At 38.5% G+C, this 15,644-nt stretch overlaps 1 protein-coding gene across 1 annotated transcript; it reads left to right on the top strand.

The window, feature by feature from the left end:
• The first annotated feature begins 12,240 nt into the window (after positions 1 to 12,240).
• On the top strand, positions 12,241 to 13,024 carry LOC122974543 (L-selectin-like). Its single transcript, XM_044342581.1, has 2 exons — positions 12,241 to 12,582; positions 12,735 to 13,024. Exons 1-2 carry the CDS (start codon positions 12,273 to 12,275, stop codon positions 12,887 to 12,889), a joined length of 465 nt encoding a protein of 154 aa, XP_044198516.1. The 5' UTR covers positions 12,241 to 12,272; the 3' UTR covers positions 12,890 to 13,024.
• Positions 13,025 to 15,644: the final 2,620 nt, after the last annotated feature.

Genomic DNA, 15,644 nt, shown 5'->3' with positions numbered 1-15,644 from the left:
CAACAGACATTGTTTTTCCCTTTATTCATCTCACCTGAGTTGGGGAGACAGAAGCAACCCCCTCCTCAGTGTGGTGCCTCTAACTCCTGGAACACACAGCCTACCTTTACCTGAACAGTGTGTGTGCATCACTGAACTGCTGCGTCTCACACACCTGCAGTGTCCACACAGACAGTGTTGCTGCTGCAGTGCTGCTACTGCCAGTCCTATATTTCTACATAGAGTTTGACTTTGATAATGGACGTTAATAACAGAATGTTTCATATCATTTCATTTATATTTAGTTTAGACAGTCAAAGGTTAAGAATCGTGTGCTCATTTGTGAAAAAGAAATAAATGTGAAAGCTTTGTTTCTGACGGGCATGGTGGGGTCAAGTTGGGGCTACTTCTGTGTCAGACACATACACTCCTCATGATGGGTGAGGGAGGGACGGGGTGCGTCCTCTGACAGTCAGCTTCCTCCCCAGGGCCTGGAGGCAGCTAAGGAAGGGGAAACCACAGCCCCTTGATGCCCCAGCCAGTTGATGGTGGAGTGATGCTGCTTCCACTTGCAGATAATGGCCCCAGTGGTGCTTATGGGAACATTTAAGAGTTGAGGAATCAGTCGCTAACCTGTACCCTTCCTATGATGCTCAACAGTCTTGTTGCAAAGGTTTTGGGAGAGCTCTTTGCCTCTAATCATCATGAGATGCTTCTTCATGACAGCTTGGTAACAAATAATGTGTTCACAGATGTCTAACCCATTTTAAAAGAGTGGAAGTGCTAATAGCCACATGAACTAACCAGCTGATTCTAAATAGCACAGGTAAGAGGACTAATTAGTGGTTCAGTGTTTGTTCATACAGCGTGTTCAATACTTTGAGTCATTCAAATTTAATGCACATGACTTTTTTATTGATTGGAATGTTATGATTTCTTTAGCTGTTTTGCCTTATTGAGTTAATATCAATGTCTGATCTTAATTTCATATGAATATCTGCACTGGAAATATGTTTCCTGAAAAAAATGTTGACATGTTGAATACTTATTTCCCCCACTGTACATTTCTGTTTTTCGTATTAATTATTATACACATATGATGAAAGGAAGACGATGCACCTGAAATAGTTATATTTGTTCTGACTTATTACATGAGTTTGCCTAATTTGCATAATTTCATGATAAAAATAAAGGTTATAATACAGAAATATATTGTATGTAGGTCTATAATAATAAGTTTCATTGTGATAGAAGAACAAGATTTATTTTTGTCTTTATTCAACTGTGGTGCCTTAGAACACATCCACCCTCACCCACGTTTAGGTTATTAAGATATTTCACATAGGCTTGGCTATGTTGCAGATTGGGCCTACTGGTACAGAAAAAATAGATATTGTGATCCGTTGTGGGGAGAGTGAGGTAACCTGTTTTACATTTACATTGTTACACTATAATACCAACTGTACCAACAAATTATATACATTTATTTTAGTCTAAAATACAAAATGTGTAATATTTCACTCATGACTGTATATCTGAACAGGCTGTAAGTTATATACTGTACATAAACAACTACTATACAGTATGTACTGTACATAAAGTAACGTCATTTTACCATTTACCGTTACCTATGTTTGACACAAAATACGAGTAGACTAAATTAGGAGTTAAAAGAAAAGATCAAACAAACACCAAGTTTCTTAAATGATAAATTAAATAACACAAATAATGACTTCATTTAAAATTAGGGAACTCCCGGCTGTCGTTATACAACAGCTGGCCCGCCAAAATCCAAAGTATTAAACACAGCAAACAGCTGCACAACTTCCAGCCTCACTAGAGGACATTAATTAGATCAGAGTGGATGTGTTGGACAAATCTAACAATGAATTAACATTCAATCACAATTGTTGGATATGGAAATATACACAAGGAATGACTATATACAGGTGAAAACATTTCTGTGATATGTGTGACCTGCCCAACTGGAGGGTAAGGCACTGCTAATCCCACCTTAACCTGGGCTTCCCCCAAGACCACCTACTCTATACAGGTCAACACACAGATAAGTGTAAAGAAATTAAACAGACGTGGCTTCGAGAACAATTGTATCAAATTTATTCATTTAAATTTATTTAAAAAGATCAGTTTAAAAAAACAGTAATGTTGTAATACAACCAGAGACCAATTTATTGATATAATAAAGATAATATCTGCCAAGTAGGTATTTAAGAGTTGAAAATACCTCACACACCCTCACGATCATGCTGTTTCTGAGTGAATAATAAAAAATATATATATTCAAATCACTCCTAACTCTAAAGAAAAAAACAAAAACATATGATTAACAAGCCAGGCTGACTGGTACGAGATAGCCTCTTCTTCCCACGACTACATCACCATGTGTTTGCACAGCACTGCCACCACTGCAAGCACACACACACACACACAAACACACACACACACAGCAAACTAACACCCCTAGGTGCCGTGTAATACTTGTCTGCATGCAGGTGCACAACAAACCATACGGCTAGAGCCCCCACACAGTACAGCCCGGATACCTAAAGCTAAAATAAAGGAGCGCAGAGACAGCATTAATACACCTAACGAGGTCCTTCAGGCGCAGTGGACTCGTCTCACAACACAAATCAACCAATATTACAATCAGTCAAAAATATGCTGAACCAAAAGAGGCAAAAGCAACACTACATACAACTAAACAAAAGAAAGAAAAAAATAAAAAACAACAAAAACTATAGGCAAAACAGTAGCAAACTATCCTAAAAGAAAAGAAAAAGGAAAATTTAAAAAAAACAATCCCAAATATCCAACCGTGGCCTTCAATATGATATGCTTAATTATCTCATCCTACCTCTACCATAATAACCCCGGCCAATTATGGCACAGCTCAAATGCTCCTCCGCTCTGGACCCCTAAATCACAAAGAACTCATCATTTTTGATACGACTCAATACAACACTACACAGGAAACAACAACTATTAGTGCCTACCTCTACAGGTGAAATCTACTGTCTCCCACGGATCTGGATGTTCAAAAGCTGGGGTTGCCTGCACCTGGTATTTACAATTGTTGCCATTAGTACCATGAAGAAAACCTGGCAGGTTGACTTTCAACTACTATACATACCTCGAACAGGAAGACCAAACTCCCTGTCTGCCAGCTGACCACCGTGTAGGAGGACTATAGCACTCTGCGGTACGCTACGGGAAAACACGTCTGTGTGTGTGTATTCAATGAGTATTTAAAATGTGATTTGATTGCGCTGTCGGCGTTTCCCTTGTATGGAAAATAACATACTAACATAAAGAGGAAGTGACATAGGTGGCCATGACCAGCCAGGTAAAAGTGGCACAATTACACGTCTATCTGCTTGTTATTTTCTTTTAATAAACAGGCAAAATACAAAGTGTAAATCAAATAAGAGGCAAAGATTTGGAGAGGCAGCAATAAAAGCAATGCCATAAAGACAATAATAACGCAAGAGTACAATGTTTTTATTACAGTGGTGACTTATGACCTCTCATATCAGCGTCATCACAGTTGAATGGGTACGCTTCATTCACATCAGATCACAGCAGGGGGCGACGGAGTGTTTTCTATAAAGAAATGGACAAGGCTCTCCGCCCGCCCACCCTACAGGTGTACGCTGGTGAGATGAGGGAACACATCCGATCTGCTCCCTGCTGAACTACTTTACAGCAAACATACGGTGAGTAATAATCTGAATGTATTTAAGCGGTAATGTTACCCTGCAGTTCTTCCCAAAGTTCCAGATTATTGCTCAGTAGGTCGTACATACTCATGTATGTAATAATAGAATAGGTACCTGGTAGTTAAACAATGACTACAGTGTAATTTGTAAATTCCTAAATTTTTAGCCCCTTATTCCATAACGTCACATCTTGTTCCCCTGTACCTACATATATGTATTGGTACGTACTGTACTGGTACACTGTTAGTACAAAAGATTACACCGTAACTACAGAGTAATTACACTGTACGTTGCGGGCTGTATTGTAAAGCGTTACCAAAATAAAATGTCATCTTTGTTGGCTATATGTCCACTAACAGGGCCTCACACAGCTTAATTAAAACATACTATAGTTATTTAACAAACTTACTCTTCCTACTAGCTATCATACATTGTAACTACTCATGTTAATTCTTTGCTTATCAAAGTAATCCTTCATACATATCACATTCCTACTGAGTCATGTAGAGTTTAAAGGCAATTTAATAGATATCACAATAAAAAAAACATACATCATACATCAGCTTCAACCTCACTGAAAGTTGTCCACTGGATGGCACTGTGGTTCTATTACTATGTAACAATTTGACAGGCATTACTTTGTGACCAATAATATATAGATTACAAGATGATTTTATACTTAAGAAACATTGAATCAAACTTCTGGTTTTAAGGAACACAGAAATTCAACTAAGGCTTAACTGAATTTACGACAGGTCTGGACCATCTTTATTGGAAGTCTTACCAGGGTGAAAGCAACAGGGGAGGAATGTGGGTGTGTGTGTATGTATGAGATTAGAAGGTGAAAGGAGAACATAAAATGTAGGTAGAGTTGTCCAAACTCATCAAACAAATTGATGAGGTTTCACTATGATAAACAGTCTCTCTGCATTTGTCCAAGGAAAGGGTCCTTTAATCCGGCATCCTCTGAATCTTGGGTTGATAAAGCATGTAGCAGCATTAGTGTCATAAATTCCACTTGGGATTGTCCCACACAATTTAGAGAGAGTTTGGGGTGAGGAGATGGTTCTGTGAGGAGTCAAAACGGACACTTTAATGTGAAGGAAGGGTTCTCAGTTTACCTGAGGGCATTTCCAGACAAAGTTGAATATACATCCATGTCTTTTGAGGTTAGAGGTTATTGTTGATTGAGCTCAGACCTTCTTTGGGCTATTTTTGCAGGAAAAACAAAGATCAACTGGTTCTCCTACAATTCTGACAGGTTTGAGGCTAGAGTAGGCAAGTGTTGAAAATGTTTGTAAAAATAATCTTTTATGCTCATTTTCTAAAACTATTTTCTACTATTATTTTCTGTATTGTACAACATTATGTGCATATTTGTCTGTAACTTTCATGGTAGCTCAGCTCTGTGAAGCACATTTACATAGTACATTCCTGGAATGAAATGTATGATATAAATAAAGTTTTGTTTGCTTGCTTGATAATATCAAAGACGAATCCATGTAAATGTGGAGCATGCAAACTAAGTGTGTGTCTGTGTTTGTTTGTTTTGCAGGAATGGGAGCAGAAGAACAGCACATAAACCTCTCAACCCCTCACATCAGTCTCATGTTATTTCCTTTTTCTTTTTCTTTTCAAGAAATTGTGTTTATATTTATTTAAACTGTTCATACAGTCTGAGAGCGTGTTGAGGACACAAGCATAGCATTCACATGAACCAGAACAAGTTGCCTGTTTTAGTAAACTGTAAGTACCACAACATACAGAAATAGCAACCTTTTGAAACTTTTATACTATGGAGCATGTTTAGTGCACAAACTTTCTTCTTCAAGCAACCACCAGTCTCTTTGTTTCCTTTTCACTCAAAATCTGATTCAGTTTGGGTTCAAAAAGGTCAAAACCAAGTATTGATTTGTAAATGTTTGAAGGAAATACTAGCTTCCCTTTGTTTATTTATGTTGATATATTTAAAGTGTTTTTGTAGAATTTGTTTGGCTCCACACGATCATATTTTCTACATCATGACTGGTTGTCATTCATGTGTGTCAGCATCAGCAGACAAAGTGCATCTTTAAGGGTCACAGTAATCACACAGCAGCTGAACAACAATGCAGCTCCTCTCAAAGAGCTATTTATTTCAAGAAGCAGAATTATTCTCAGCATCATCATGAATTCATATTTTATGTCTGTGATGTGTGAGGAATTTGAAGGTATATTGGTGGGTAATGGTGAATCCCCTGTTTTATTTCCTGTTTCCTTGCTGAATGAATACAATACTGTATTTGTATTGTGGAGAACCTCCGGACACTGACCTCTGGTAGCTGTTTCAGGACAGCAGCTGACAGTTGGTAGGCCCCTTCATCCTGGTTTACTGTCCACTGGCTCTGAAACCAGAGCCCCTCATCTTCATCAGGGCCTTTTTTAGTTGTGTCCATTACCTGAACTGCCAGTTTTTAATGAGGAAAACCATATTTTCTCACTTGTCTCTAGTGTTGTGTAGCCATGCAGATACTTTTGGTTGTATTTGTCCAGGTATTGAGATTTCTGCACCAACACAATGAGACTGAATAGAATATTGTTTATGGCACTAACAGCATAATCAATAATTACAAATTCAAACGCAACGTGTCTTTTCAGAAACCTGTTTTCTTAAGTACTATTTTTGCAGTAGAAAGTTGTTCCAAACCAAAAGTACCTGCATGGCTGCCACCTGCACCTGCTTACTGAGAAAAAATGAGCCTGATTCCAGGCTAGAGATGTGCTGCCCACATGTCTCATCAATGTCATATTTTTATATTTTTATGGTGCTTTTTTGATTTCGGCTTTATGCTCCACTGTAGTCAGCATGTTAGCATGAAGACAAGGAGTAGAGGATTTATATCTGCAAGTATTTAGTTCATGTTGTTTCCCTGTCAGCTTGGCGTGGCTTATAACTGAGCAAGATGTCTGATGTCAGTAAATGTGAACCTGCTGTACATAGCTTGGCTTTGTAGGTGGGGGTGGGGGGTTGTGGGGGGAATACAGACTCAGGCATCAGTGTTTGTTTTTGCATCTTATTCATTTTCTACTCTGTTTTATATCTCAGACAGTCTCTGCCTTGGTGACAGACATGCTTGTACATAAATGAATAAACCTGACAAACAGCTCACTGCTGACTGTGATGAAATGCAACATTTCTATTTTTCTGAGCGTTTTAAGGATGTCTCCATGTTAAAGGATGTGGTTTGAGTTAAGAAAAAGCTCAAGTTGAGGTTGTACTTAAAGGGCTCGTAAAAAAGGAAGTTTGAACATTCACTTTTCCATGACAGCTGGGCAAACTCCATCTGCTGTACAGAGAACTACTCTCCTGAGACTGAAAGTGTGATCACTGTTATTAGTTTTTGGAGCCGTTCCTCAACAAGCTGCCCTAAACTCATCATGAGGAAGAAACATGTCACACAGTGCAGCCGTGTGGCTCATTAACGTTTTTTAATAGTTTTTGGACAACGGAGGTCTACGGCACAGAGAAATAAGATATATCAGACTTTGGATACAAACACAATACTTGCAAGTAGGATGAGTTCATTACTGTTCAAAGACATTACTGTTAGCAGCTGGGTCAGTAAAATCAGTCCTTGGGAAACTTCCACTCCCAACATAAAGCTCTGCAAATGAATATCAACTGTAACAATGAGGAAATGAAACAGCATGTCCGACAACTCCTTCAGGCTCTGCAGGAGGGAGGAGACAGACAGAAACTCAGGGTTTGAAGAAAAGCTGCCAGTGAGCAGGTTAGTTCACAGAGTGAGTTACCACAGTGACTGACCCTCAGTTAAAGTCATCTCATGTGTTTTCACTAAACCCACGATCTGGAACAGACCCCAGGCTAAAGAGAAGCCCCCTTACTGATGGCTGTAGTCAAAAGTATGCTCTGTTGCACCTTTAACCACACCCAACAGCAATGTCATGATGTACTTACCACACCCCAAAGTACACTTCTCTACATCACAGCAGCAAGGTGAGAAGTTTAACCACTGAAGGTCAGTAAAAAGATTTTCAGCTGCTGTTAAATTGCTAATTTAATAATGTAGGAGCTCACATGCAGTATATATATGCCCAATATGTATGAACATGCCACAACCTGAGGGACAGTGAATGACCTACACACACACACACACACGCACAAATACATGCATAAGATATACTATATATAATTGATATATATCAATCTTAATGTTGGAGAAGTACCACTCCATTCTTCAGAGACATGCTGTACCCTCTGGTTTGCATCTTTGTGGAGAAGGATTCATACTGCAGCAGGATAATGACCCCAAACACACCTCAAAGCTTTGCAAGAACTACTTAAAGACCAAAGAAGACCAAGGAGTCCTGACTGTCGTGGACTTTCCTCCACAGTCACCTGACCTCAACCCCATTGAACATTTATGGGGGACTTGAAGACTGAACATTCTGTGACATCACAAGAAGCTCTTTGGAACATTGTCAAATCCTAACGAGGCTCATCCGGTTTTGAACAGACTTGTGGAGTCCATGCCAGCTGGAGTGCATGATGTCATTAAAGTAAAAGGAGGAAATACTAAGATATTCTGAAATTTATGTACATTTTTCAAATCACTTGTAATGAAAGAAATAGTTTTACATTCAGAACAAATGCAAAATAGAAGTATCTTGACTAGAGGTCTCAGACTTTGGATCCCACTGTACATGTACATCCTTTTTTTTATTTTCTGGAGTCTCGTCCTGTGTGGAATCTTAGGAAGCACTTGTGTTTGTTGGTAAACCAGAGATGATCATCACACTTTCTGCACTTTGCATAAGAAATACAATATATTTGTATGTATCTATTCAACCCTTTAGACATAAAATGTACTTGTGTCTGTTATTGCCAGTGAGTAGTAGATAGCAAAAACATGAACCAGATCATCATTTTACACAATAAAACATCACCATCATTCAGAATGTCTTAACATTTACACTAACTGCACTAATTATGTCTCGAGGCAAAAATCACATTTTAGAAAAAATAAAACATGTCTTTAAACCATCAGTTCAGTTTTTTAGAGGTTAAAGCACATGCTTGTATCTTTTTAAAGGTTATCTTGATTTCAAGGTGTTATATAGTCAAATATATCTGACCCTTTTCTAGCACTGTGCCACATGTGGCTCCACTTCCTGAAAATGTGTCCCACCCCAAAAATGCAACATTATACCCACTTCAACTCCTCATCTGATTTGATAGAAACTTCTGATCAAGGTTAACAATGTGTGAAAATTACAATATGTATAAGTGAGCACTTCCTGCTGCCTGAAGGCAACAATATGTAGTAGAGTAGTGGTAGACAAATAGCAGCCATGAGCCAAATCTGGTTGAACTGTCTCCTATTAAACCTGTGAACTGATATTACTCAATTTATTTATATATGTATGTGTGTATTTTCATCTGATGTATATACACATTGGAATCAGTGGAATTTTAATTAGAGGTGTTAACCACATTTAAACATTTCAAACATCCAGCCCAGCCTCTCTGTGAACAGGTATCATTGGAACTACTTTCTACTGAAGAAATAGTCCCAATGAAAACTAATCACAGTGAATTCTGTTTGGAGTAATGAAGACTCCAGAGGGAGATGTTGCTGCTGAATTATCTGAATGTAACTTTTTCAACACTGTGAGCACCAAAAAACAAAGAAACAGAAAATTCCATTCACCTCTACTGTATAGAAGACAAATACAACTGAAACGCTGAACGCTAGATACGACTGGAGGTAAGTGAGAAATAAAATAGATATATTTTGTAGTTGAGATGAACTGATCCCTTCAAATCACTTTGCACACGACCAAAGTATGACTTTGAAAAACACAGCCTCAAAAATGCTCTGTGGGTACTTTACAATGTGTTGGAGACAAACATTTACATGTGTGTCAATACTTTTTGCATATAGAATGCAGCAGAACTGTGACTTTTGCCCCTAACAGAGAAGAGAAGCTGGTGTTGTATTTGACTAGATTTGCCTAATAACAGCTAATACAGAGGTAGAGTTTCCTTGTAAGAGTGAACATCGACACACAGAGACCTCAGAGCAGCATCATGATGGAAAGGATCTTGCTGGGTGTCCTGTATCTCTCAGGTCAGTGAAATATTTAAAGATATAATATGTAACTTTTGCACATTATAATGTTTAATGTTTAATGTTTAACTTAATATTTTATTGAGTTGTGTAATTACATCATCCAAAATGTTTCTAATGTTAAAACCCAGAAATTCACACTTTTAATCAAGGTAAGGGTCCTTTTCATTTGGTCGGCAGTTATTAGCATCATATGACCTTTGTGCATACATCAGTGTTGTGGTTGTCTGCCAAATGCTGTCATAAACTGACATGTATCCAGATTTAAGCCACATTTTTATTAAACACTTTTTATATCTTGGTTGTTTTTAACTATATCTTTTAACCGGATGAAGGATTTTAGTCATCAGACGTCTGGATCTTAAGTTATCAGAGAAACAAGCTGAGCAAATGTTAACAGCAGCTCTGAATGTCTCATATCCAGAGGGGCTGAAACACTGATTATTAACATGAAACTGCTTCATTCAGTGTTTTACTGGTTTTAATCACTGTGTAGGATATTCCTCAGCAGAACACTGTCTACCTTAATAAGTGGCCAATGCCATCACTTTATTACTTTCCTTATTGTTTGAATGTGTACATTTGTGTCCATAACTATGTTGGAAATTTTAACTCAATTCTCCAAGTTGTATGTGTGTTAAAATCAGGTGATTAATATCTCAGTAACCACTAGAGATAAACATGTGCTGTTTGGTAGCATTGTAATCTCCTGAGCATAAGAACATTTGATTTTTAGTCATGGTAGTTGTTTGGTAACAAGGTACAGTTGTTTGAGAGATTGTTTTAAAAATAAGACAAATTATCTGACCTCCAGTGGATGCCATGATTGGTCAGACGCTTCTCTGAAGTCCCTTATCTAACTGTACCTATAAAAGACCATCACTGGAATGCAATAGTTGGATTCTCTTTGTTACTGGTACGAGGTCCCATTCTTTCTCTGAGTTGAAACCAACTTCAGCTGACAAGTCTTCATCTCCACTCCCCACGGTGGCAACACCTTCTCATCTCTCCTGACGTCACCACACCACTCAGCAGCTACCAGCCCACAGACATGCAAGTGGCACACTTCTGCTCTGCTAACCGGGTGAATTCAAAAAGCTTCATCTGCTTAGAACTGAATTCTAAATTTGCCACCCCAGTTTACCAGCTGCTTCCAGTGACGGTCACTAGTCAACCCCTTTTCTGACAAACTCTGGTTCTGCATTCATTCATTCTTTCATTGTAGCGTCATTGTTTGTTTAGTGAGTGTTGTTTTGTGTCATTGTTAGGTTAGTCTTTAGGTAATAAATGTTTTGCATATAAAGTCATTGCCTTTGTTTTCTTTAACTTACTTTCAGTCACTTTACGTATCCGATTCCTCTCCTGAGTGCAAGTTAATTCCTTCCCAAAGCTGATTTATGTGTTAAAGATTCTCTTGACTAATCACCAAGAGAAACTATTTATTAGTCTTATTATGCTGATTCTGAGGTTATAACGCTGGACAAATAATTGAAGGGGTTCTGTGTAATAATTCTGCTTAACAGTAAATTTCCCCAAACTGAGCTAAAAATTCCCTACAATTGGGTCTGTTTGTTTTGGAGAGGAGGAGACCTCTGTGGATAATTTGGTTCCTGGTAAAAACCTCCTGAACAATGAACACTGAAGGAATCCTAACCGGGAGAAGCTGACTGCAATGACTGCAATGGTGGTTATTTCACAATGAAGACAACAACTCCCATGATCCCACACTACTTCATGATGTCATCAAACTCTGTCTTTTGTTTTTGTTTTGATTAAGAGACCACTAGCAGCAGAAGTTAAATACTGTGCGTTTAATAATGTCTAACAGTGTTTATTATTTCATTATACTGTAATACTTAAAAATGTTAGAGTCACCTCACATTTTAAAAGTGGTGTTTTCCTCACAGGCTGGTCCATCTTCTCCACATGTCGTCTCCATCAGTACCACTTTGTTGCTGAACCCATGAATTGGACTGAAGCTCAGACCTACTGCAGAGAGACATACACAGACCTGGTCACCATTGAAAACACTGAAGACATGAACCAACTCAACAACACAGTTTCATCTGCTGGTTACAACAGTCAAGTCTGGATTGGCCTGTACAGAGTCATTGATTGGAAGTGGTCAGATGGGTACAGAGGGAGTGGAGCTGAATATAGGGACTGGGGATCCAATCAACCAAGTTTAGACACTGATGAACTCTGTGTAGTTAGTGTAACAAGTACTCCCTCATGGCAGAGTCATTATTGTCCACATGCACATTATTTCGTCTGTTATAATGGTAAGTACCCAGCTAAGCATTATTTCTTCTCTAATAATGATTACATTGAAGTTCAGCACTTCAAATCAAAGATTCATTTTTTCCCCAATAATTTATCTGCAGGAACACAGCTGGATCCTCAATTTGTTTTTGTGAATCAAGAGATGTCTTGGTTTGATGCTCAGAGGTACTGCAGGGAGAACTTCATAGACCTGGCCACTGTGAGGAACAACATTGAGAACCAGGAGGTCAAGAATTTGGCACGTGATCATGACTGGACATGGATTGGCCTCTATAGAGATCCTGACATTTACAACTGGTCTGATGGCAGTGCCTACTCATTCACCAGATTGAGTGGCTCAGTTTCAATATCAATCAAACGGATGAAAATGATGTGTGGTGTGCAGGAATCAGACCAATGGACATTTAAGTCCTGTGAAGAGAGATTTCCATTTGTCTGCTACAGCATCCCTGGTGAGTGGTTTACTGTCCTTCAGTGGAAGCCAGAGAATGCTGCATAACTTTAGCATAAATCATGTTTGAATGTACATGAAAAAGTGTAAATATCACAGAACTAATAGGACAGCAAATGAATGATTAATTTCTCCTCTCATTCCGTGTCTGAGTACCAGTAAAGAGGCAGGTAGTTAAGCTGAGGATGAAGGTGCAGGACTCCTCTGTGGATCTCAATGACTTTGCTGTGAAAGCAAACATCCTGAAAAAGGCAAGTCTCCAAAATCCAGACTGGGTTAGGGGCTGGGGGTGTCTCAAACAGGTCTAGAATACTTGTTTACATGCTTATTCTGCTTGATGTGTTTTGCCACTATGAAGTTTGATAATATCTAAAAACCAGTGGGGTTTTTTTTTAGATACAACAACAACACAATAAGGGGGATGAATGTTTCCAAATGGCTTCCATTTGTGTTTCCCAGTTCCAGGACAGACTGAAGGAGCAAGGAGTGAGTGGAGTCACCCTGAAGTGGAGAGAACAGCCTGATGGGAAAGTCTTCCACAAGGAGGGAAAAGAAGAGAAGAAGAAAAAAAGAAAGAAGACTGAGCTCTGAAATGAAAACCCAGCTTTACTTATCTGTAATCCATGTTGAATGTTGATTCTCTATCTGCTAACAATATACTATCATCAGCTTAACCGTAACCTTGACTACATCCTGTATAGAAGAGTTTTATCCTTCCTCATCAATATTACTGTGTGAAGTGTGTCAATCAAAGTCACTTTTCTTCCAAATAAAACATATGAGATGAGTCTATGGCTTCAAGTTTACAGTGTGTGAACCTGATAAAAGCAACAGACACACAGTTATGGCAGTGATTGATTGCAGAATAATAAAGTAATCTAGGTGATAATGGGAGCACTGGTAGTCTGCAAAGGCCTTCCATCCAAACTTTTGAAATCTGTAGACTTCTGTTGCTGCACTCAAACAAAAACACTTTAGCAAAAGGCAAGAGTACTAAGAAAAGACACAACTGACAAATGTATGAAAAAGTGTGAGTATCTTATATAGATAATATGATATAGGCTGATAATATAGGCTGACACAGCAAAATGTATCCACTTCACATTCCCTCCATGACAGCCAGTGGAGGAAGAAGTTTTTACATCCTTTACTTCAAAGCAGCAAAACTACAATATAACATAAGTATGATGAGTAAAACGTAGTAGAAGTATAACAAGTGAAAATAGTGGTTGTGCAGTGACGTTAATATGACATTATTAGATTATTAATACTGATGCATCAGTGTGTGAACAACATTTTATTGTTGTAGCTGGTTAAGGTGGAGCTAGTTTGAACTACTTTATATACAGCAAACTTAACTGTAGGTAGTTAAGTCCAGTGGTTCCCAAACTAGGGGTTGGGCCCCTCCAAAGGGTCCCAAGATAAATCTGAGGGGCTGTGAGATGATTGATGGGAGAGGAAAGAGGTTAAAAGACAAGTGAAACACTGGTTTAATCTTTAATGTGTTGTATTTCATATCATGAGTATTTTTATGTTAAATAAAATATTCTGTAAAGTAACTAGTGACTATAGGTGTTAAATAAATGTATAATATTTCCTCAAATATTGTGGAGTACATGTTGCTAAAAATGGAAACATTCAAGTAAAGTACAAGTACCTCAAAATTGTACTGAAGTAAAGTATTTGATTAAATGTAGTTAGTTTGTTGTCAGATGAAGACAGAAACATGTCATGTGACTGAGCACCTCTGTTATTTTACACACCATTGGACAAACTATGTGCTCCTACAAACATGGTTGTGAACGTCACACCAAACCTCTGTAAATATGTCAGGTCTAAATAATTACACACAACTAAAGAATATACAGATACATAGTGGGATTATAGTGAATTATCAATGACTATATGAGCACATACTGTGTTTCATATTGCATACATGCTGAGCTCTCCACATATCTGTGTGTGGGAATTAAAATGCAACACTGCACTCTTGTGTTTGCATGTGTGTATTGTTGGCTTCAAAGTGAGAGTCTAGTAAATGTGGGAACAAAGTGAGAGACAGACATGTAAAACAAGAGGGGAGGATGTGATTTGTTGTTGTAGTTTTACTGAACTACAGCTGATTGCATGTTACCCTTTAGAAATAATCTTACTACCATAGGATCATTAAAATGGTTTACTTGAGAAAACATCTGAAATATCTTCATTTTAGAGGAGTCATTGAACCTTTCCTGTATTTCTCTCTTTGTTGGTAATGATTTACTGAGTCCTATTGCATTTCTACATGAGATGCTTGAGAGAATTTGAGGAAGAGAAATAAAACATGTATTGAGTTCAGTAAAGCGACTTATTTGGATGTAGTTTGGTTAAACTAAGAACTTGGAGTTTTGTATTGATATGCAGCCTTGAAACATTTAGATGGGAGCTGTGTTTAGTGGCCTTTTGTTTGACACAAATGATAATGATGTAATAATAAATTACTCACCTTTACCTGGTTTCTTGGAGAGTGGATGCCACCCTTCGGTGATGAAACCTTCCGTGACCATGAACCTGGGAAGAATCATCACCCATTTACCGTGTGTGAGCCCGGCTATGTGCTCCTGTGTGTCTGGCACAGTTAGAGTGTAAGGTTGATAACAGAGATGGGAGAAATTACTCACCTTTACCTGGTTTCTTGGAGAGTGGATGCCACCCTTCGGTGATGAAACCTTCCGTGACCATGAACCTGGGAAGAATCATCACCCATTTACCGTGTGTGAGTCCGGCTATGTGCTCCTGTGTGTCTGGCACAGTTAGAGTGTAAGGTTGATAACAGAGATGGGGGGAGAAATTACCTACCTTGTGCAACATTTCTGGAGAAGAAACTCAGGCACAGTGCAGATGAGTAGAGGAGAGAACACCTGCTGCCAAGCAGGCTGCCTGCGTGACGTTATGTCATAGAAAGATGTAAGATGAGAGGCCAGAGAAGAACGAGCAACAGACATTGTTTTTTTACCTTTATTCATCTCACCTGAGTTGGGGAGACATAAGCAACCCCCTCCTCAGTGTGGTGCCTCTAACTCC

This window comes from Thunnus albacares, chromosome 22, assembly GCF_914725855.1.
Source record: "Thunnus albacares chromosome 22, fThuAlb1.1, whole genome shotgun sequence".
In the NCBI taxonomy this organism is placed as follows: Eukaryota; Metazoa; Chordata; class Actinopteri; order Scombriformes; family Scombridae; genus Thunnus; species Thunnus albacares.
Note: the sequence above shows the minus strand (reverse complement) of the source record. Positions and strands in the feature narration are given on the sequence as shown.